The sequence below is a fragment of the Ranitomeya imitator genome, chromosome 6 (assembly GCF_032444005.1).
Source record: "Ranitomeya imitator isolate aRanImi1 chromosome 6, aRanImi1.pri, whole genome shotgun sequence".
In the NCBI taxonomy this organism is placed as follows: domain Eukaryota; kingdom Metazoa; phylum Chordata; class Amphibia; order Anura; family Dendrobatidae; genus Ranitomeya; species Ranitomeya imitator.
In genome coordinates, this window is record NC_091287.1 from 214,530,006 (window position 1) to 214,553,786 (window position 23,781).

General features: G+C 45.4%; 1 protein-coding gene across 2 annotated transcripts in view; it reads left to right on the forward strand.

Moving 5' to 3' along the window:
- LOC138642353 (collagen alpha-2(VI) chain-like) overlaps nucleotides 1-23,781 on the forward strand; it is a 668,325-nt gene that overhangs the window by 564,077 nt on the left and 80,467 nt on the right. For both annotated transcript variants that reach the window (XM_069730466.1, XM_069730467.1), the window contains one exon: nucleotides 10,817-10,879. In XM_069730466.1, coding sequence (XP_069586567.1) covers nucleotides 10,817-10,879 — 63 coding nt within the window. The remainder of the gene's footprint in view (nucleotides 1-10,816; nucleotides 10,880-23,781) is intronic.

A 23,781-nucleotide genomic window follows, 5' to 3' on the forward strand; every position in this document is an offset into this window, starting at 1 on the left:
ATTCATTCTTTCATGTACCCGGATCAGTCGTCCTGGGCCCTTTGCAGAGAAACAGCCCCAAAGCATGATGTTTCCACCACCATGCTTTACAGTAGGTATGGTGTTTGATGGATGCAACTCAGTATTCTTTTTCCTCCAAACACAACAAGTTGTGTTTCTACCAAACAGTTCCAGTTTGGTTTCATCAGACCATAGGACATTCTCCCAAAACTCCTCTGGATCATCCAAATGCTCTCTAGCAAACTTCAGACGGGCCCGGACATGTACTGGCTTAAGCAGTGGGACACGTCTGGCACTGCAGGATCAGAGTCCATGGTGGCGTAGTGTGTTACTTATGGTAGGCCTTGTTACATTGGTCCCAGCTCTCTGCAGTTCATTCACTAGGTCCCCCCGCGTGGTTCTGGGATTTTTGCTCACCGTTCTTGTGATCATTCTGACCCCACGGGGTGGGATTTTGCGTGGAGCCCCAGATCGAGGGAGATTATCAGTGGTCTTGTATGTCTTCCATTTTCTAATTATTGCTCCCACTGTTGATTTCTTCACTCCAAGCTGGTTGGCTATTGCAGATTCAGTCTTCCCAGCCTGGTGCAGGGCTACAATTTTGTTTCTGGTGTCCTTTGACAGCTCTTTGGTCTTCACCATAGTGGAGTTTGGAGTCAGACTGTTTGAGGGTGTGCACAGGTGTCTTTTTATACTGATAACAAGTTTAAACAGGTGCCATTACTACAGGTAATGAGTGGAGGAAAGAGGAGACTCTTAAAGAAGAAGTTACAGGTCGGTGAGAGCCAGAAATCTTGATTGTTTGTTTCTGACCAAATACTTATTTTCCACCATAATATGCAAATAAAATGTTAAAAAAACAGACAATGTGATTTTCTGGATTTTTTTTCTCAGTTTGTCTCCCATAGTTGAGGTCTACCTATGATGTAAATTACAGACGCCTCTCATCTTTTTAAGTGGTGGAACTTGCACTATTGCTGACTGACTAAATACTTTTTTGCCCCACTGTATATATATATATATATATATATATATATATATAATTGTCTAAGGGTTTTTCCGTCTGTCTGTCTTTCTGTCTGTCCTGGAAATCACGAGTCTCTGATTGGTCGAGGCCGCCAGGCCTCGACCAATCAGCGACGGGCACAGCGACGATGATGTCATAAAGGACGTAGACATCACGCGTCTGATTGGTCGAGGCCGCCAGGCCTCGACCAATCAGCAACGGGCACAGTATCGACGTAGATGTCATAATGGTTGCCATGGCGACGATGATGTCATAAAGGTTGCCTCGACCAATCAGCGACGGGCACAGTCTGCCGCGAATTCTGGAATCATCATTGTCCATATACTACGGGGACATGCATATTCTAGAATACCCGATGCGTTAGAATCGGGCCACAATCTAGTATATATATATATATACATACTAGATTATGGCTCGATTCTAACGCATCGGGTATTCTAGAATATGCATGTCCCCGTAGTGTATGGACAATGATGATTCCAGAATTCGCGGCAGACTGTGCCCGCCGCTGATTGGTTGAGGCAACCTTTATGACATCATCGTCGCCATGGCAACCATTATGACATCTACATCGATAGTGTGCCCATCGCTGAATCAGAAACGTGGGATTTTTACGTCCTTTATGACATCATCGTCACTGTGCCCGTCGCTGATTGGTCGAGGCCTGGCGGCCTCGACCAATCAGAGACACGGAATTTCCAGGACAGACAGACAGACGGAAAAACCCTTAGGCAATTATATATATACTAGATTGTGGCCCGATTCTAACGCATCGGGTATTCTAGAATATGCATGTCCCCGTAGTATATGGACAATGATGATTCCAGAATTCGCGGCAGACTGTGCCCGTCGCTGATTGGTCGAGGCAACCTTTATGACATCATCGTCGCTACGGCAACTATTATGACATCTACATTGATACTGTGCCCGTCGCTGATTGGTCGAGGCCTGGCGGCCTCGACCAATCAGACGCGGGATGTCTACGTCCTTTATGACATCATCGTCGCTATGCCCATCGCTGATTGGTCGAGGCCTGGCGGCCTCGACCAATCAGAGACTTGGGATTTCTACGTCGATACTGTGCCCGTCGCTGATTGGTCGAGGCCACCAGGCCTCGACCAATCAGCGACGGGCACAGTATCAATGTAGATGTCATAATAGTTGCCGTGGCGACGATGATGTCATAAAGGTTGCCTCGACCAATCAGCGACGGGCACAGTCTGCCGCGAATTCTGGAATCATCATTGTCCATATACTACGGGGACATGCATATTATAGAAACCAATCAGAGACACGGGATTTCCAAGACAGACAGACAGACAGACAGACGGAAAAACCCTTAGACAATTATATATATACTACATTGTGGCCCGATTCTAACACATCGGGTATTCTAGAATATGAATGTCCCCGTAGTATATGGACAATGATGATTCCAGAATTCGCGGCAGACTGTGCCCGTCGCTGATTGTTCGAGGCAACCTTTATGACATCATCGTCACCATGGCAACCATTATGACATCTACGTCGATACTATGCCCGTCGCTGAATCAGAAACGTGGGATTTCTACGTCCTTTATGACATCATCGTCGCTGTGCCCGTTGCTGATTGGGCGTGTCCCCGTAGTATATGGACAATGATGATTCCAGAATTCGCGGCAGACTGTGCCCGTCGCTGATTGGTCGAGGCAACCTTTATGACATCATCGTCGCCATGGCAACCATTATGACATCATCGTCGCTGTGCCCGTTGCTGATTGGTCGAGGCCTGGCGGCCTCGACCAATCAGACGCAGGATGTCTACGTCCTTTATGACATCATCGTCGCTGTGCCCGTTGCTGATTGGTCGATGCCGCCAGGCCGCCATCGGCCGCGAGGCCGCCATCGATGCTGTGCCGGTCTCTGATTGGTCGAGGCCTGACGGCCTCGACCAATCAGAGAGCTGGGATTTCCAGGACAGACAGACAGACAGACGGAAAAACCCTTAGACAATTATATATATAGATACTAGATTGTGGCCCGATTCTAACGCATCGGGTATTCTAGAATATGCATGTCCCCGTAGTATATGGACAATGATGATTCCAGAATTCGCTGCAGACTGTGCCCGTCGCTGATTGGCCGAGGCAACCTTCATGACATCATCGTCGCCATGGCAACCATTATGACATCTACGTCAATACTGTGCCCATCGCTGATTGGTCGAGGCGAATTCGCGGCAGACTGTGCCCGTCGCTGATTGGTCAAGGCAGCCTTTATGACATCATCGTCGCAATGCTGTCCCCGTCTCTGATTGGTCGAGGCCGCCAGGAGACGTGGGATTTCCAGGACAGACAGACAGAAAAACCCTTAGACAATTATATATATAGATATATATATATATATATATATATATATATATATATATATATATAGATATAGATATATATACTGTATATGCCAGTAGACACATATATGTATATATATTAATATTTATTCCAGCGCTTGATAGCTTTAAAGCTGGTAATTCAATTACCGGCTTTTGCTATCTCCTTCCTAAACCCGACATGATATGAGACATGGTTTACATACAGTAAACCATCTCATATCCCCATTTTTTTTGCATATTCCACACTACTAATGTTAGTAGTGTGTATGTGCAAAATTTGGCCGTTCTAGCTATTAAATTAAAGGGCTAAATGGCGGAAAAAATTGGCGTGGGCTCCCACGCAATTTTCTCCGCCAGAGTAGTAAAGCCAGTGACTGAGGGCAGATATTAATAGCCTGGAGAGGGTCCATGGTTATTGCCCCCCCCCCCCCCCCCCGGCTAAAAACATCTGCCCCCAGCCACCCCAGAAAAGGCACATCTGGAAGATGCGCCTACTCTGGCACTTGGCCACTCTCTTCCCATTCCCGTGTAGCGGTGGGATATGGGGTAATGAAGGGTTAATGCCACCTTGCTATTGTAAGGTGACATTAAGCCAAATTAATAATGGAGAGGCGTCAATTATGACACCTATCCATTATTAATCCAATACTAGTAAAGGGTTAAAAAAAAAACACAAACACATTATTAAAAAGTATTTTAATGAAATAAAAACAAAGGTTGTTGTAATAATTTATTCTACGCTCAATCCTTCTGAAGGCCCTTGCTCTGTAACAAAGAAAAAATAATAAACCAACAATATACATACCTTCCGAAGATCTGTAAGATGTAAGATCACGATGTAAATCCATCTGAAGGGGTTAAAATATTTTGCAGCCAGGAGCTCTGTTGTGAATTCTGTGATCAAGCTCCCTCCTGTGGTCATGAGTGGTACTTCGGCTGGTTCTGTCTATGAGCTTACTCTGGTGGATGTGAGTGGGGCTGCGGCTTCTGAGTTTCCTTCCTCAGGTGACGAGGTTAAGTCGTTAGGTGCTGCTCTATTTACCTCCACCTAGTTCTTTGTTCCTGGCCTCCAGTCAATGTTCCAGTGTTGGTCTTGTTTTCTCCTGGATCGTTCATGTGGCCTGTCTACCCTGCATAAGCTAAGTTTTGCTGGTGTTACTTTTGTTTGCTATTTTTTCTGTCCAGCTTGCTATATTGGTTTTTCTTGCTTGCTGGAAGCTCTGAGACGCAGAGGGAGCACCTCCGTACCGTTAGTCGGTGCGGAGGGTCTTTTTGCACCCTCTGCGTGGTTGTTTGTAGGTTTTTGTGCTGACTGCAAAGCTATCTTTCCTATCCTCGGTCTATTCAGTAAGTCGGGCCTCACTTTGCTAAAATCTATTTCATCTCTGTGTTTGTATTTTCATCTTTACTCACAGTCATTATATGTGGGGGGCTGCCTTTTCCTTTGGGGAATTTCTCTGAGGCAAGGTAGGCTTATCTTTCTATCTTCAGGGCTAGCTAGTTTCTCAGGCTGTGCCCGAGGCGCCTAGGTCTGGTCAGGAGCGCTCCACGGCTACCTCTAGTGTGGTATGATGGATTATGGATTGCGGTCAGCAGAGTTCCCACGTCTCAGAGCTCGTCCTATGTTATTAGTAACTATCAGGTCACCTTGTGTGCTCTTAACCACTAGGTCCATTGTGGTTCTGAATCACCAGTTCATAACAGTACTGGAGGCCCAAAGTACTAATGCTTCTCAATAGAGGGAAAGGAGAAGTTCTGAGACCATTTTTTTTTCTTTGCACTGTGTTTTGTCTTTCCTTTCCCCTAGACATTTGGGTGGTTCAGGACACAGGTGTAGTGATGGACATTAAAGGTCTGTCTTCTTGTGTGGATCATCTCACTGCAAGAGTACAAAAAATTCAAGACATTGTGGTTCAGAAATCTATGTTAGAACCTAGAATTCCTATTCCTGATTTATTTTCTGGAGATAGAACTAAGTTTCTGAATTTTAAAAATAATTGCAAACTGTTTCTGGCTTTGAAACCGCGCTCCTCTGGTGACCCAGTTCAACAAGTTAAGATCATTATTTCTTTATTACGTGGCGACCCTCAAGACTGGGCATTTTCTCTTGCGCCAGGAGATCCTGCATTATGTGATATTGATGCGTTTTTCCTGGCGCTCGGATTGCTTTATGATGAACCTAATTCAGTGGATCAGGCAGAGAAAAATTTGCTGGCTCTGTGTCAGGGTCAGGATGAGGTAGAGATATATTGTCAGAAGTTTAGGAAGTGGTCTGTGCTCACTCAATGGAATGAATGTGCGCTGGCAGCAATTTTCAGAAAGGGTCTCTCTGAAGCCCTTAAGGATGTCATGGTTGGATTTCCTATGCCTGCTGGTCTGAATGAGTCTATGTCTTTGGCCATTCAGATCGGTCAACGCTTGCGGGAGCGTAAAACTGTGCACCATTTGGCGGTATTATCTGAGCATAAACCTGAGCCTATGCAGTGCGATAGGACTTTGACCAGAGCTGAACGGCAAGAACACAGACGTCAGAATGGGCTGTGTTTCTACTGTGGTGATTCCACTCATGCTATCTCTGATTGTCCTAAGCGCACTAAGCGGTTCGCTAGGTCTGCCACCATTGGTACGGTACAGTCGAAATTTCTTTTGTCCGTTACTTTGATCTGTTCTTTGTCATCCTACTCTCTCATGGCATTTGTGGATTCAGGCGCTGCCCTGAATTTGATGGACTTGGAGTATGCTAGGCGCTGTGGGTTTTTCTTGGAGCCCTTGCAGTATCCTATTCCATTGAGAGGAATTGATTCTACGCCTTTGGCCAAGAATAAGCCTCAGTACTGGACCCAGCTGACCATGTGCATGGCTCCTGCGCATCAGGAGGATATTCGCTTTTTGGTGTTGCATAATCTGCATGATGTGGTCGTGTTGGGGTTGCCATGGCTACAAGTCCATAACCCAGTATTGGATTGGAAATCAATGTCTGTGTCCAGCTGGGGTTGTCAGGGGGTACATGTTGATGTTCCATTTCTGTCTATTTCATCATCCACCCCTTCTGAGGTCCCAGAGTTCTTGTCGGATTACTGGGATGTATTTGATGAGCCCAAGTCCAATGCTCTACCTCCGCATAGGGATTGCGATTGTGCTATCGATTTCATTCCTGGTAGTAAGTTTCCTAAAGGTCGACTGTTTAATTTGTCTGTGCCTGAGCATGCCACTATGCGGAGTTACGTAAAGGAATCCTTGGAGAAGGGTCATATTCGCCCGTCGTCGTCGCCATTGGGAGCAGGGTTCTTTTTTGTGGCCAAGAAGGATGGTTCGTTGAGACCTTGTATTGATTACCGCCTTCTAAATAAAATCACGGTCAAATTTCAGTACCCCTTGCCGCTGCTGTCTGATTTGTTTGCTCGGATTAAGGGGGCTAGTTGGTTTACCAAGATAGATCTTCGTGGTGCGTATAATCTTGTGCGTATTAAACGGGGCGATGAATGGAAAACAGCATTTAATACGCCCGAGGGTCATTTTGAGTACCTGGTTATGCCATTCGGGCTTTCTAATGCTCCATCAGTGTTTCAGTCTTTTATGCATGACATCTTCCGAGAGTACCTGGATAAATTCCTGATTGTATACTTGGATGATATTTTGGTCTTCTCGGATGATTGGGAGTCTCACGTGAAGCAGGTCAGAATGGTGTTCCAGGTCCTGCGTGCGAATTCTTTGTTTGTGAAGGGGTCAAAGTGTCTCTTTGGTGTTCAGAAGGTTTCATTTTTGGATTTCATTTTTTCCCCTTCTACTATCGAGATGGACCCTGTTAAAGTTCAGGCCATTTATGATTGGACTCAGCCGACATCTCTGAAGAGTCTGCAAAATTTCCTGGGCTTTGCTAATTTTTATCGTCGCTTCATCAATAATTTTTCTAGTATTGCTAAACCGTTGACTGATTTAACCAAGAAGGGTGCTGATGTGGTCAATTGGTCTTCTGCTGCTGTGGAAGCTTTTCAGGAGTTGAAGCGTCGTTTTTCTTCTGCCCCTGTGTTGTGCCAACCAGATGTTTCGCTCCCGTTCCAGGTCGAGGTTGATGCTTCTGAGATTGGAGCAGGGGCTGTTTTGTCGCAGAGAAGTTCTGAGGGCTCGGTGATGAAACCATGCGCCTTCTTTTCCAGGAAGTTTTCGCCTGCTGAGCGTAATTATGATGTTGGCAATCGTGAGTTGCTGGCCATGAAGTGGACATTCGAGGAGTGGCGTCATTGGCTTGAAGGAGCTAAGCATCGCGTGGTGGTCTTGACTGATCACAAAAACTTGACTTATCTCGAGTCTGCCAAACGGTTGAATCCTAGACAGGCTCGTTGGTCGCTGTTTTTCTCCCGTTTTGACTTTGTGGTTTCGTACCTTCCGGGCTCTAAAAATGTGAAGGCGGATGCCCTGTCTAGGAGTTTTGTGCCCGACTCTCCGGGTTTGCCTGAGCCAGCGGGTATTCTCAAAGAGGGGGTAATTTTGTCTGCCATCTCCCCTGATTTGCGGCGGGTGCTGCAAAAATTTCAGGCTAATAGACCTGACCGTTGCAGCAGCAGCGGATAAACTGTTTGTCCCTGATAAATGGACGAGTAGAGTTATCTCTGAGGTTCATTGTTCGGTGTTGGCTGGTCATCCTGGAATCTTTGGTACCAGAGATTTGGTGGCTAGATCCTTTTGGTGGCCGTATCTGTCGCGGGATGTGCGTTCGTTTGTGCAGTCCTGTGGGATTTGTGCTCGGGCTAAGCCCTGCTGTTCTCGTGCCAGTGGGTTGCTTTTGCCCTTGCCAGTCCCGAAGAGGCCCTGGACACATATCTCTATGGATTTTATTTCGGATCTCCCCGTCTCTCAAAAAATGTCAGTCATTTGGGTGGTTTGTGATCGCTTCTCTAAGATGGTCCATTTGGTACCCTTGTCTAAATTGCCTTCCTCCTCTGATTTGGTGCCATTGTTCTTCCAGCATGTGGTTCGTTTACATGGCATTCCGGAGAACATCGTTTCTGACAGAGGTTCCCAGTTTGTTTCGAGGTTTTGGCGAGCTTTTTGTGCTAGGATGGGCATTGATTTGTCTTTTTCCTCGGCTTTCCATCCTCAGACAAATGGCCAGACTGAACGAACCAATCAGACCTTGGAAACATATCTGAGATGTTTTGTTTCTGCTGATCAGGATGATTGGGTGTCCTTTTTGCCTTTGGCTGAGTTCGCCCTTAATAATCGGGCCAGCTCGGCTACTTTGGTTTCGTCGTTTTTCTGCAATTCTGGTTTCCATCCTCGTTTCTCTTCAGGGCAGGTTGAGTCTTCAGACTGTCCTGGTGTAGATACTGTGGTGGATAGGTTGCAGCAGATTTGGACTCATGTAGTGGACAATTTGACATTGTCCCGGGAGAAGGCTCAACGTTTCGCTAACCGCAGGCGCTGTGTGGGTCCCCGACTTCGTGTTGGGGATTTGGTTTGGTTGTCATCTCGTTATATTCCTATGAAAGTTTCCTCTCCTAAGTTTAAGCCTCGTTTCATTGGTCCGTATAGGATTTCTGAGGTTCTTAATCCTGTGTCTTTTCGTTTGACCCTTCCAGCTTCTTTTTCCATCCATAACGTATTCCATAGGTCATTGTTGCGGAGATACGTGGCACCTGTGGTTCCTTCCGTTGATCCTCCTGCCCCGGTTTTGGTTGAGGGGGAGTTGGAGTATATAGTGGAGAAGATTTTGGATTCTCGTATTTCGAGACGGAAACTCCAGTACCTGGTTAAGTGGAAGGGTTATGGTCAGGAAGATAATTCCTGGGTCTTTGCCTCTGATGTTCATGCTGCTGATCTGGTTCATGCCTTTCATTTGGCTCATCCTGGTCAGCCTGGGGGCTCTGGTGAGGGTTCGGTGACCCCTCCTCAAGGGGGGGGGTACTGTTGTGAATTCTGTGATCAAGCTCCCTCCTGTGGTCATGAGTGGTACTTCGGCTGGTTCTGTCTATGAGCTTCCTCTGGTGGATGTGAGTGGGGCTGCGGCTTCTGAGTTTCCTTCCTCAGGTGACGAGGTTAAGTCGTTAGGTGCTGCTCTATTTACCTCCACCTAGTTCTTTGTTCCTGGCCTCCAGTCAATGTTCCAGTGTTGGTCTTGTTTTCTCCTGGATCGTTCATGTGGCCTGTCTACCCTGCATAAGCTAAGTTTTGCTGGTGTTACTTTTGTTTGCTATTTTTTCTGTCCAGTTTGCTATATTGGTTTTTCTTGCTTGCTGGAAGCTCTGAGACGCAGAGGGAGCACCTCCGTACCGTTAGTCTGTGCGGAGGGTCTTTTTGCACCTTCTGCGTGGTTCTTTGTAGGTTTTTGTGCTGACTGCAAAGCTATCTTTCCTATCCTCGGTCTATTCAGTAAGTCGGGCCTCACTTTGCTAAAATCTATTTCATCTCTGTGTTTGTATTTTCATCTTTACTCACAGTCATTATATGTGGGGGGCTGCCTTTTCCTTTGGGGAATTTCTCTGAGGCAAGGTAGGCTTATCTTTCTATCTTCAGGGCTAGCTAGTTTCTCAGGCTGTGCCCGAGGCGCCTAGGTCTGGTCAGGAGCGCTCCACGGCTACCTCTAGTGTGGTATGATAGGATTAGGGATTGCGGTCAGCAGAGTTCCCATGTCTCAGAGCTCGTCCTATGTTATTAGTAACTATCAGGTCACCTTGTGTGCTCTTAACCACTAGGTCCATTGTGGTTCTGAATCACCAGTTCATAACAGAGCTCTGTTAATGCAGCGGTGCTCGTGGCTGCAAAACCCCGGGGAATGAAGGTAAAGTAGGTCAATGACCTATATTTACCTTCATTCGCGGTGAGGCGCCCTCTGCTGGTAGTTCCTGGAGCGTGGGAACTTAACTAGAAAGCTCCCAGGCTCGAGTTCATATGAGGACAACCAGCAGAGGGCGATTTTTTGCGCAATACGGTGACAAACGCAGCATGCTGCGATTTTCTACGGCCGTAGAAAGCCGTATAATACAGATCAGTAAAATACGGCAGTTAGGAGCATAGAGATGCATTGGGCCTTGTGTAATGCGTGTTTTATGGACGTATTTTATGCGCTCATACGTCCGTAAAACTCGCTAGTGTGACGCCGGCCTAAGAGGGGGATGCTTTGAGGAATCTGTTTCAATGTTTGTTTCACATGTGTATGTTTCCATATGTATTCCTGCTGCCTTCATCCTGAATCGACAATGTACACATTTCAGTAAGACCAAGAAAAACCATTGCATGAACATGTGTCCAAATTTTTGACTGGTGCTGTAGTTGAAATACTTTTCACTGTCTCAATTATGTGTAAAACCATTAAAATGTTTATATACATATTAGACTTTAGCCATTCTTGCTTTCCTTTGTTGCCATGGTCACTCATATCCTGTGAATTTCTTTATCGCAAAAAATTCCCTCTATCTTTATAGGGAGAATATGGACCAAATGGGCTTCCAGGAGAACGTGGTCCCACTGGCACATCTGGATTTCCTGTGAGTATTCCTATTTATCTATAGCCTAATATCCTAAGAATGTAAACTGCAAATATAACTAGCAATAATGGAAAATGCAACCGCCTCTTAGAGACTTGTATTGAACAATCCCAACCATTTCATTTACGGTTTATTCTGTAACAATTTTCATGCTTCATTACAGCAGTTATAAATGTTTATTCGTATCATCAAAGTTCATACTCTGCTAAGGTCTGCCGTCAACCCTGAGAGTGAAACACTGCCTTACATTCGCTTAATATTAAAGGGATAGTCCCATGTGAAATGATGAGTATCATTGGAAAGTGCTTATAAAACAAGAAACACTCTAATTTACCAATGATAATTTGCCAATTTAAGTTAACCTATATTGCTGCAGTGTAGCAGCAGTCACAAAGTATGTGAAGTGCTTCTGTAAGAAGAAGGACCGGACCGGAGGTGCCACTCTTGCGCCAGGTATGGAACTGTCGGGGCTGTCTCCTCTGTTGTCCGGGGGAAAGCTTAGTAACCCGGACCGACTTTTGCACTTGACTGCTGGGGGCATGGCTAAGCTAAAAAGGCCAGAGCGCGCGTGGAAGCAGTCAGTCCTGGCGGGAACAAGCAGTGCGCAGTAGGGAACAGTTAGTGCTCCGTCCTCTGAGTACCGTGACAACACAGGCCCACGCAATAGAGTCCCTGCGACGACATACAGAAACTGTGACAAGAGATGTGCCGTGTACCCGTTGGCTCCTCCAGCTGAAGATGCCAAACGCTGCGGGCCAGTAAATTCTGCACGCGTGCCGCTTAGGAAGGACCTGGTGACTCACTGGGAACTGTGCTCCATCTCACCCGCTTACATCTGTTGAGCCACGATAAGCTCCGACAGAGTTGGAGATTGCACTTCATACCACACAAAGAACCCGGTATCTAGGACTGCGTCCAAGAAGACAAGGACCCACCATCACCGCCGGAAACTGGATCATCAATACCTTCAGGACGACACCGGACTCACCACGTGCTAACTGTGTTGGTGCCACCATTGGAATCAAGGACTATACAGTCAGGATGCCGCCGGACCGATAAGCCTTAAAGAACTGCTGCATTACTTATTGTTGCTGTTTATATCACCCTGCACTCCTTTTGTGTTTATATCACCCGCTATACTCCTGTTTACACCTTCATCTCCCTGCGTGGTGTAACCCCTTGTTCAAGTAAGGTAATGTTAACTGTTGTGAATTCTGCTTTTGAGCTCCCTCTGGTGGTAGCAGATGGTAATGCAGTTGTTCCTGGGCTGCAGTCTTGGACAGGTGTATCTGCTAATTGCAGTTCTGACTGGGGTATTTAGGCTTGCAGGACTCATTAGTCCTTGCCAGTTGTCAATGTTTTTTGGGATATGATGGATCTCTTTCTGGCTTCTCCTGCTTGGTTGCCATTTCAGCAAAGATAAGTGTCTGTATCTTTTTCTTTGGCACACAGGCTGTGTGCTTGTTTTTGATTGTATTCCTGCTCTGAATGTAGGATTCGCTGGAGTTGCAGATTTACGCTCCTACGTCTTTAGTTAGATGTAGGAGGTTTTTGTATATTCTGCTGTGGATATTTTTGAAGGGTTTTAATACTGACCGCACAGAACTCTGTCCTATCCTGTCCTATTTAGCTAGAGTGGCCTCTTGTGCTTTAGCCTGTGTATGTTTTTTCCTCTCCAACTCACCGCCAATATTTGTGGGGGGCTGTCTATCCTTTGGGGTTCTGCTCTGAGGCAAGATAGTATTCCTATTTCCATCTTTAGGGGTATTTAGTCCTCCAGCTGTGACGAGGTGTCTAGGATTGGTTAGGTACACTCCACGGCTACTTCTAGTTGCGGTGTTAAGATCAGGATTTGCGGTCAGTATAGTGACCACCTACTCCAGTGAAAGTTTTCATGCTGCTCCAAGGTCACCGGATCATAACAGTTAACCTTTGCTCTGCCTCTTGTCCATTACTGCATCCCTCAACCTGCTCACACTTCCAAGTTCTCTTCTGTTGTGCTTGTAAGTGCTGAACTGAAGATGGTTAAGACTACCTTCCCACAATGAGCTTTTGGTGAATTTTTAATGTTGCAGATTTTTGAAAAAATAAGCTATCTTACTAAATGGATGCAGAAATGCTGTAGAAAATCTGCAACATCAAAAAGTCACAAAAAGCTCATCGAAGGAACGTAGCACAGGATTGTTGGTGCATGATGTTAGCTATCGGTTTTGGCCAGCTTCACTCACCAATGTTGCTTCTTATAGCATTAGCAGAGAGCGTAATTCAGAACAGGAGCACAATAATGCAAATGGTCCAAACTGCCAATCAAGCAGGAGCTAACACCATTGCAAGCAGGAAACTGTAGGGGAATGGGCTAAGGGATTTCAATACAGTTCTCTTCTGAAAAGAAAGGGTGTTAGTACTTGAAAAAGGCGACTCCTGTGCACTAGTCAAAGCTCTTCCACTGCCACAATTCTTGTCTCTGGACAGTTCCCTGCTTATCCAGATACTAGTACCTGTATTGTTACCGAGTGGCTCCAGTTCCTGATGGCTTCATCCTGTGATTTCCTCATTTAACACCCTATATAATCCTGGCTCGGCACCTCTTACCTTGTGAGATTATTGAGCTCTCAGCCTCTATTCAAGCTCTCTAATATGCCACTGTTCCATATCATACTGCTGCCACCTGTGTACTGACCTCTGGCCTCCCTACTGATTACAGGATCTGCTAAATCCTCCAATACCATACTGCCACTCCTGTGTATCAATCTCTGACTTCCATTGACTACTCTACCAGCCTTTGCTCCTCCTAGTGGTTGTAGTAAAACCTCCAATCCAGATCAAATCATTACAGAATAATCTCACACAAAATGGAGTCCACTGTAACCACCTTCAGGCAACAAGTTGCTGAACTTCAAGACTTTGGTACCTCCAACCAAGAAACATTTTCTATATTGCAAACACTGGTACTGAATCAACAAAATTAAATAATCGAGTTACACAGGTATCTTCTGGATTTGCGCAACTCAGACTCGGACTCAAAAGCACACTTGCTGCAGCCTGGAAAGTTCAGTGGGGATCTTCACCATTACTGAGGATTTCTTAACCAAAGTCGCATCAACTTCCAAATGCAACCTGCTCCATTTACCAGTGAAAGGTAAAGGGTATTCTTCATCATTAATCTCCTGACATTTGCATTGGCTTCACCTTATGTGGAAAAGAACTGTGACCTCCTCATTGACTTAGATTCCTTCGTCAAAACTATGGATCAAATTTTTGGTGACCCAATTCATTTTGCCACAGCTGAAAGCAAATTGCATAACTTAAGTCAAAGATGGCGCTCTCTCACTGAATATACATCAGAATTCAATCAGTGGGTGTGTCATGAAAAGGGGGGGTGACCTTTGGCCGATACACGGCTATCACATGTGCAGGTGGCTTATCTTATCTGCAGGGATTTATGTATATCCCGCTTTCCAGTTCCGCTTCAGAACTTGCAGCTCTCCGGTGCCCCCTTACTCTCAGGTCAGTCAGGGAACTACACCTAGGATGATTAGTCACCGGATGGGTCGCTTCACTGTGGGCTGGCTAGCAGGCACGCTGCAGCGAGGGAATTATAAATGCTCAGGCTGCAGCCAGACAATAGCTTATAAAACCCGTTTCGTAGCTGCCAGCTCACCTGCCTAGCCCAGAACACACTTCGCCGCCACCAGCTCCGATTTTCACAGGGATCAACGGGTCTGGAGCCAACCCAAATTAGTAGCGTAATTAACTTCATGCACGTGAAAATTTGTTATAAAACATGGAAAAGACAAAACTAGTAAATTTTATATTTTACTCAGAAAAGGTTAGCAGTATTTTCAAAAGGTATATAAAGATTTTACATTATGAGACAATTTAAAGTATGTACAAGCAATCACATAAAAAAATGGATTAAAGAAGATAAACACTCACATGCTGCTCAGATCATCCTAGCTAACCATGCTGGTGGGAGGAGCCAGATATCCCAATTTATCAGAGGGTCCTGGTGTAACAACTTCTCAGGCAAGACTGAAGGCTGGGCTAACTGGCAGTAACCTATACTTGCAGGCTTGTGACATCAAAAAAGGGGCTGGTTTACCTGCACCCTCCCCTAGCTGCCAGGGTGCACATATTGGTACGAAAACTTATAATACTCATAAATTTGCTTGAGAACCTAGCAGAATAACGGCACTCTCGTCACTCATCTTATATTGAAATTAGCTTTCTAATGAGTCTAAACTCGGGCTAGCTATTCCACTCTGTTTAGGAGAAATCCGCACTTTGCACTTGTTGCGTTTAGCCGCTAGCGCTTATAGTGATTGACAGATCTACCGATGGACATTCGGAATATGTAATTACCGTAGTATAGTGCCAGCCCAAATCAGTGCCGCGATATGTAACTTTAATCGAACAAAAAAACTCATGTCTTTTGAGAGGGCCGATACCAGTTTCAACTAGTACTAGATGGGAGGAGGGAGACATGAGCAGCCTTTTGTGTTTGTGTGCAGGAGGAGTTTACACTTTTCTTACAGTAGAGGATGATGTTGTTACTGTTATATGCTTAGTTGAATGTAATGTATATACAGTGGCTTTCAAAAGTATTTGGGCCCCTGGAACTTTTCAACCTTTTCCAACATATCATGCTTCAAACATATAGATACCAAATGTAAATTTGTGGTGAAGAATCAACAACAAGTGGAACACAATTGTGAAGTTGAACGAAATTTATTGGTTATTTTAAATTTATGTAGAAACTCAAAAACTGAAAAGTGGGGCGTGCAACATTATTCGGCCCCTTTAACTTAATACTTTGTGGCGCCACCTTTTGCTGCGATTACAGCTGCAAGTTGCTTGGGGTATGTCTCTATCAGGTTTGTACATTGAGAGACTGAAATTCTTGCCCATTCTTCATTGGCAAACAGCTTGAGCTCAGTGAGGTTTGATGGAGATCGTTTGTGAACAGCAGTTTTCAACTCTTTCCACAGATTCTCAATTAGATTGAGGTCTGGTCTTTAACTTGGCCATTCTAACACCTGGATACGTTTATTTGTGAACCATTCCATTGTAGATTTTGCTTTATGTTTGGGATCATTGTCTTATTGGAAGACAAATTTCTGTCCCAGTCTCAGGTCTTTTGCAGGCTCCAACAGGTTTTCTTCAAGAATGGTCCTGTATTTGGCTCCATCCATATTCCCATCAATTTTAACCATCTTCCCTGTCCCTGCTGAAGAAAAGCAGGCCCAAACCATGATGCTGCCACCACCATGTTTGACAGTGGGGATGGTGTGTTCAGAGTGACGAGCTGTGTTGCCTTTACGCCAAACATATCGTTTGGCATTGTTGCCAAAAAGTTCGATTTTGGTTTCATCTGACCAGAACACCTTCTTCCACATGTTTGGTGTGTCTCCCAGGTGGCTTGTTGCAAACTTTAAATTACCCTTTTTATGGATATCTTTGAGAAATGGACAGGCTGTCCCACCTCAGCTGTAGATCTTTGCAGTTCATCCAGAGTGATCATGGGCCTCTTGGCTGCATCTCTGATCAGTATTCTCCTTGTTTGAGATGAAAGTTTAGAGAGACGTCCGGTGTAACAGGCCAGATTAACCCCCCCGCCCAGAATGTACCTGGGGTTAAAGTGGCCTAGGCCAGATTATACCCTGGTTATATTCTGGCCTAGCCCAAATTATACCCCGGGGTATAAATTGGACTAGTCCAGTTTATACCCCTCTGGGCCAGAATATACCCCGGGTATATTCTGGCCTAGCCCAAACTATACCCCGGGGTACAAATTGGACTAGTCCAGATTATACCCCTCCACTTCAGAATATACCCCAGCTGCTGTAGATCAGATTTTTCAGCCTTTTGAGAACCATTGAGTGATATAATCAATAACAGAGCCCCAGGCAGCAAGCGGGGCCCCAGGCAGCGCACAGGCACCCCAGGCAGAGTACAGGGCCCCAGGCAGCACACAGGGGCCCCAGGGAGCACATAGGGCCCCAGGCAGTGCATAGGGCCCCAGACAGCGCAGAGGGCCCCAGGCAGCCCACAGGGGTCTGTTATGAACTGGTGGTTTAGGAGCAACATGGAACGAGCTCTGAAGGAGGTGGTATCTGTACTGACCGCAAACCCTGAACCTAGCAGCGCAACTAAAAATAGCCGTGGGGGGTACCTGACACTCCCTAGACCCCTCGGCACAGCCTAAGATCTAACTGCCCCTAAAGACAGAAACAGGAAACCTATCCTGCCTCAGAGAAAATCCCCAAAGGAAAGATAGCCCCCCACAAGTATTGACGGTGAGAGGAGAGGGAAATAACATATGCAGAAATGAAATCAGATTTTAGCATAGGAGGCCATACTAGCTAGATAGATAGGACAGGATACTGTGCGGTCAGTATAAAACTACAAAAAATCCACACAGAGTTTACAAAAATCTCCACACCTGACTAAAGGTGTGGAGGGTAAATCTGCTTCCCATAGCTTCCAGCTAAGAGAATAAATCCATACTGACAAGCTGGACAAAACATAGAATGCACAGAACAATTAAGTCCACAACAAGTGGACAGAAAAGAGCAAAGCAAGGACTTATCTTTGCTGAACTGGTCAGGATATCAGGGAAATCCAAGCAGAGATGTGAATCCAACCAGGAACCATTGACAAGTGGCACAAACTGAAGGGAACAGCCAGGCTAAATAGCCGAGAAGAATAGACAATTAGTGGAAGCAGCTGCTAACTGCTAAATCCAAGGAGCAGCCATTCCACTTAAAACCACCGGAGGGAGCCCAAGAGCAGAACTCACAAAAGTGCCACTTACAACCACCGGAGGGAGCCCAAGAGCGGAATTCACAACAGGGGTCCCAGGCAGCCGACAGGGCTCCAGGCAGTGCACAGGGGCCTCAGGCAGCCAACAGGGGCCCCAGGCAGCCCACAGGGGCCCCAGGCAGTTAACAGGGCCTCAGGCAGCACACGAGGTCCCAGGCAGCACACGAGGTCCCAGGCAGTGCACGGGGCCCCAGGCAGAACACAGGGGCCACAGAAAGGGCACGGGGCCACAGGCAGCGCACAGGACCCCAGGCAGCCCATAGGGCTCCAGGCAGCACACAGGGGCCGCAGGCAGAACATGGCGTCCCTGGCAGAGCACAGGGCCCCAGGCAGCGCACTGGGCCCTAGGCAGCACAATGAGGCCCCAGGCAGCGCATGGGGCCCCAGGCAGAGCACAGGGGCCACAGGAAGCACACAGGGCCCCAGGCAGCCCACAGGGGGTCCCAGATAGCACGCAAGGGGGTAAGAGTACACAAAGGGGGGAAATAGACAGAGCGCATGTCCCCTGTGTGCTGTCTGGGACACCCTGTGCGCTATCTGGGACCCACTGTACGCTGTCTGGGACCCCCTTTGCGATGTCTGGGCCCTGTTCTTGAGTATATCACTCAATCCCGTAAGGCTAGTTTCACTTTTGCGTACAGCCGTGCGCATGCATATGCTCTCAGTGAAGCCTTGACCACTGCTGCGCCCCGCTGGTTAAGCTCCACCCACGTTCTTTTGACGGTGCTGCAACCCGCGGTGAAGGTAACAAGTTGGATTTTCTTGCGTTCACCAAATCGTCAAAACGCATGCGGACACAAATGCAAACATACGCAGGGCCTGCGTACTCAATGATAAAGATTGGGTACGCAGGCCGCATGCGGACGCATGCGGACCTGGGCGGAGCTTAACTGGCAGGCGGGGCCGTGGGCGGGGCTTCACTAAGAGCGTACACAGCCATGCGCAAATGTGAAACTAGCCTAAGATGTCTAGGGCTTTAATCCGACAAGGAAAAAATCCCAAAGTAAGAATAACTATACTTCAAGCAGACTCCCTGAAGAAGCAAGACGTGTGAAACGCGCGTTGGAGTGTGAGGAGGTAGCTCTGGTTCATCCATCATGACTACTGGTTAGTATGTGTACTTTTTTGCACTATGCACAATGCACTTTTTTGCTTCAAAGCTGTCTTATGTGAAGGGTAGGTGCAAGATATGAAAAAGGCACCTTTAGAATCTCTATTAGGGCATAGATATTGACGTACTTTTTCCTACACTTATGTCCCATGGTGGAAATATATTAATATAGCAGCCCTAAGATATATATTTATACAGCAGCTTTAAGAAGCAGCTATTACTTTTTTGCTTCTAACGGTACCTAAATAATAAGATAGGATATAATCCTTCTACAAAATAGTATATATATATCACTTCGGATATCCATGGCTACTCCTCTTGTTTTTATTATTTGTGTATTGTCTTATTGGTGTTAATAAAATATTTTTTCAACTTTTATATACTTTTCTGATTATTTATATTCAAGTAGTTTTTTTCTTGATTGGTTTATAAATAAGATGTCTAGGGCCCCTGTGCGATGTGCGATGTCTGGAGCCCCTGTGCGATATCTGGGGCCCCGTTCTTGAGTACATCACTCAATGGTTCTCATAAGCGTGAAAAATCTGATCTACAGCAGCAGGGGTATATTCTGGCCCGGAGGAGTATAATCTGGCCTAGGTATAATATACCCATGGTCTATATTCCTCTAGGGCAGAATATTAGTGTGTTTTTGCTGCTGTAGTGCTACAGTATATATAGATGCACATACACAAACTATATACCATTTCATGCGGCTTTTGTCAGATTTTGCTGCAGTCTGCAGCAGATTTCCCTCTTCCACGTGACACGGAGAAATCTGCTGTGCTTCTGCACAAGAAAATCCACATCGTTGGGAGGCGGATTTTGATGCAGATTGACTGCTGATTTTTTCCCTGTTGAAAATCAGCAGCAAATCTAGTGCAAGGGAACGGGTGGACTAGACTTATAGCATGTGTTGGAGGCATTACATTGAAATGATAGTAGATGGTGCAATTCCATCAGTGCATAGTTAATGTTATGTGTTGTAACTTATGTATGTTTCTCCCTGCTCTCTATTATATGTACCTTAAGTTCTCCAGTGTGAGTTTCTATTCTATCCTGATAAGGTATATAAAGAGAACTTGAAACACCTCCAACAAAAAAAAAAGTTTTCCAATTTTGACAACAATGGAAGACCAACTATATGATCAGCTTTTGAGATTCTACACTGCAACAGAACAAAAGTACCCCCAGTGGATCTACGATCTACCTCCAGAGAAACGTTCAAATGCTAAGTCCCAGTTTAGGCAAACATCTAAGCCATATCAGGCAGAGAAAGGGATAATTTACTATGGAAAAAAGGAGGTTCTCACTAAAAGCTGACTGCCAAATATCCTGAAGGCCTGTCACGACAACCCAACTTCTGGTGGCAATTTTGGCAGAGAAAAAAAATTTGCCAAAATTTCTGACCGTTATTACTGGAAGGGAATGAAGAATGATGTTTACCAACATGTCAAAGCATGTCAAAAATGTTTTGTCACATGTCCCAAAATCAGCAAAGAAGCTCCACCACTCAACAGTATACCAGTGCCTGGAAAAGTATGGAGCTTAGTTGGAATTGATATGATCGGTCCTCTTCAGGAAACATCAAACGGCAACAAATATATAGTTGCCGTCACTGATCATTTCTCGAAGTGGACTGAAGCAACAGCTGTTCCAGACAAGAGTGCCATGTCAGTAACAAAATTTTTGTAAACCATTATTTGCCGCTTAGGCTGTATGGACACTCTGATTAGCGACCAGGGAAGAGAGTTTGTGAACAAGATCGACAACCTGATGGATCATTTTAAAACAGATCACCGCATTTCATCTGCCTACCACCCACAAACAAATGGCCAGCGGGAACGTGACAATCGAACACTCAAAGAATCTCTTTGCAAGCTTGTCAATGACCAAGGAACCAACTGTGACCAGTTCATCCCTGGTGTTTCGTTTGCCTATCACACATCTGTGCATGCCTCAACCAAGTGCACTCCATTTGAGGTCATATATGGACGAAAAGCTAAGCTTCCTATTGACCTCAATCCATCAGCAAATGACACTGTGGATGTCATGTCTCTTTCAGATTATGCTAACCCTGATGTGCTAAATACACTCACAACCATTCATAACAGGATCCTCTCAACTGTAAGTACCAACATCAATTCTGCTCAGGAACACCAAAAGTGTGCCTTTGATCGCCGACACAAGAGCAACAAAGAAATCACTGCTGGCACCATTGTTTATATCAAGAATCAATGTTGTATTCATCGGATGGGTTCAAAGATGGCACCACGCTGGGTTGGACCCTACTTAGTTGTGGAATCCTTAACCAAGGGATGAGTAAAACTTAAGAACAATAACACTGGCAAGATACTAAGAAACACCTACCATGCCAGCAACCTTAAGATTTATCAGGATGAAGAGACTTCTCTACCACCCCAGTCCCCTGATGACTGTCCCAGTGACTCTGCCACACAGAAACACCAGCAAACCAAGACTTTCAACCCACTACCAAGTTCAGGAAGGAAGTATCTTACCACCACCCTTGACCTTATGTTTAATAGGGTTGTGTACTTTGGAGGCACAAGAGATCGTGGACAACCACGGCGTACATATAAAACCAAAGGTGATGGGAACTGCTATTTTCGGGCCATCAGCTATTTCCTGACATGAACAGAGGACAACTACTCCGTTCTCAGAGCTAAAGTCATCCACCACATGAAAACTGACTTGTCCAAAAAACTACAGGGCTACTGTAATCAAGATGTGAATGAATATGTGAACACCTCTGGCATCTCTCGTGATGGAGTCTAGGCAACTGATGCTGAAATCATGGCCACAGCAAATCTGTTGAGTTGTGACATCGTCATCCACAACAAAGTTGTTGACACCATGGATTGGTTGACCTATCCCGCAAGCTTCAATCTGCAGTCAACAACAGAACATGCACTTTATCTTGAAAACAATCATGATCATTTTAATGTTGTTATCAGTGATTACCTTTGAACGTTTATATTGTAGTGTCCTGTCACCAGCCATGTGTAAGATTATCAGCCGAAAGCCTCTCTGGAACCAATAATCGCCCCATGTAAAAGTACCTTTATAAGTTGAAGTTTCAGAATGTTACTTTTATTATATCCAGGACAGTTTTTTTATGAACAGTCAAGGTTTTCAGGTTGAAGTAAAAAAAAAGTCTGTGTGTTTAGAGTTTTAAACAATAAAATGTTGAAAAATTATGTAATTCTTGAGTACCGTATTTTCTGGTGTATAAGACGACTGGGCGTATAAGACGACCCCCAACTTTTCCATATAAAATATGGAATTTGGGATATACCCGCCGTATAAGACGGGGGTCATCTTATACGCCAAGTCATCTTATACGGCGTGCGCGGTGCGTATGGTTCCGAGGGTCTGGAGGAGAGGAGACTCTCCTTCAGGCCCTGGGATCCATATTAATGTAAAAAATAAAGAATAAAAATAAAAAATATGGATATACTCACCCCTCTGATGGACCCTGGCTCTCAGCGGTGTAAGCATCTGCCTCCGTTCCTAAGAATGCAGTGAGTGAAGGACCTTCGATGACGATATATAGTGGAAGTATGTCTCTGATCAACTTGGATGCATAATTGAATAAAGTCCTTCAAATTCGCAACCCTGGCAAACTCATCCTTCACTAGCTATGATAATCCTAATCAAAACTGACTCCTCTGGGTATTTAAATTCCATATGGTGTCTGTTGCATAGTATGCTCGCTTGTGAGGGTAGATAATATGGGGTAATTTAACTTTTATCTACACAGAACATGAGGTACATGCATCAGCTTCTTAGTACAGTATAACAGGAAGTCTGAGGGACCTTTTACCAGAGAGAAAGTGAAACCAAAGTACAACATATACAGTGCCTTGCGAAAGTTTTTGGCCCCCTGGAACGTTTCATCCTTTTCCCACATATCATGCTTCAAACATAAAGATACCAAATGTAAATTTTTGGTGAAGAATCAACAACAAGTGGAACACAACTGTGAAGTTGAACTAAATTTCTTGGTTATTTTAAGTTTTTGTGGAAATTCAAAAACTGAAAAGTGGGGCGTGCAATATTATTCGGCCCCTTTACTTTCAGTGCAGCAAACTCACTCCAGAAGTTAATTGTGGATCTCTGAATGATCCAATGTTGTCCTAAATGCCTAATGATGACAAATATAATCCCCCTGTGTGTAATCAAGTCTACGCATAAATGCACTTGCTCTGTGATGGTCTCGGGGTTCTGTTTGAAGCACAGAGAGCAACATGAAGACCAAGGAACACAAAAGGCAAGGTCCATGATACTGTTGTGGAGAAGTTTAAAGCCGGATTTGCATACAAAATGATTTCCAAAACTTTAAACATCACAAGGAGCACTGTGCAAGCGATCATATTGAAATGGAAGGAATATCATACCACTGCAAATCTACCAAGACCCGGTGTAACAGGCCAGATTAACCCCCACCCAGAATATACCAAGATTAAAGAGATGGTGTTCCCATTTTTTCTACCTCTGTGTGCCGCTACGTGAGTGAACTATCACGAGTGGTGGTTCAAATGCGGGCATCGTTCTGGGAATTCCAGTAGCAGTCGTGGTCAAAACCGCATGTCCTGGGTAAAGGAGGCCGCAAGCCAGCGGATGGCATCAGGCAAAATGGAGGACCTCCTTAAGCATCTAGTGAACGCGCAGCAGCAACATTGGTGGCCAATCAACAGAGTAAGTTGCTCATCCAGCAACTGCAACAGCAGTATCAGGGCCAGTCCAGACAGTAGCAGCAGATAGAGTAGCTTGCCAATGCAGTTTGGGGGAGATTGGAATCCCAGTCCAGGAGTCCAGTGGACGACACGCACGTCCGGAAGGCGGAAAGGCGAATGATGCAGAAAATGACCCCGGGTGATCATGTATAGGCATTTCTGAATGTTTTTGAGTGGGTGGCAGAGCAAGAGAGAAGGCTTATTATGACTTGGCT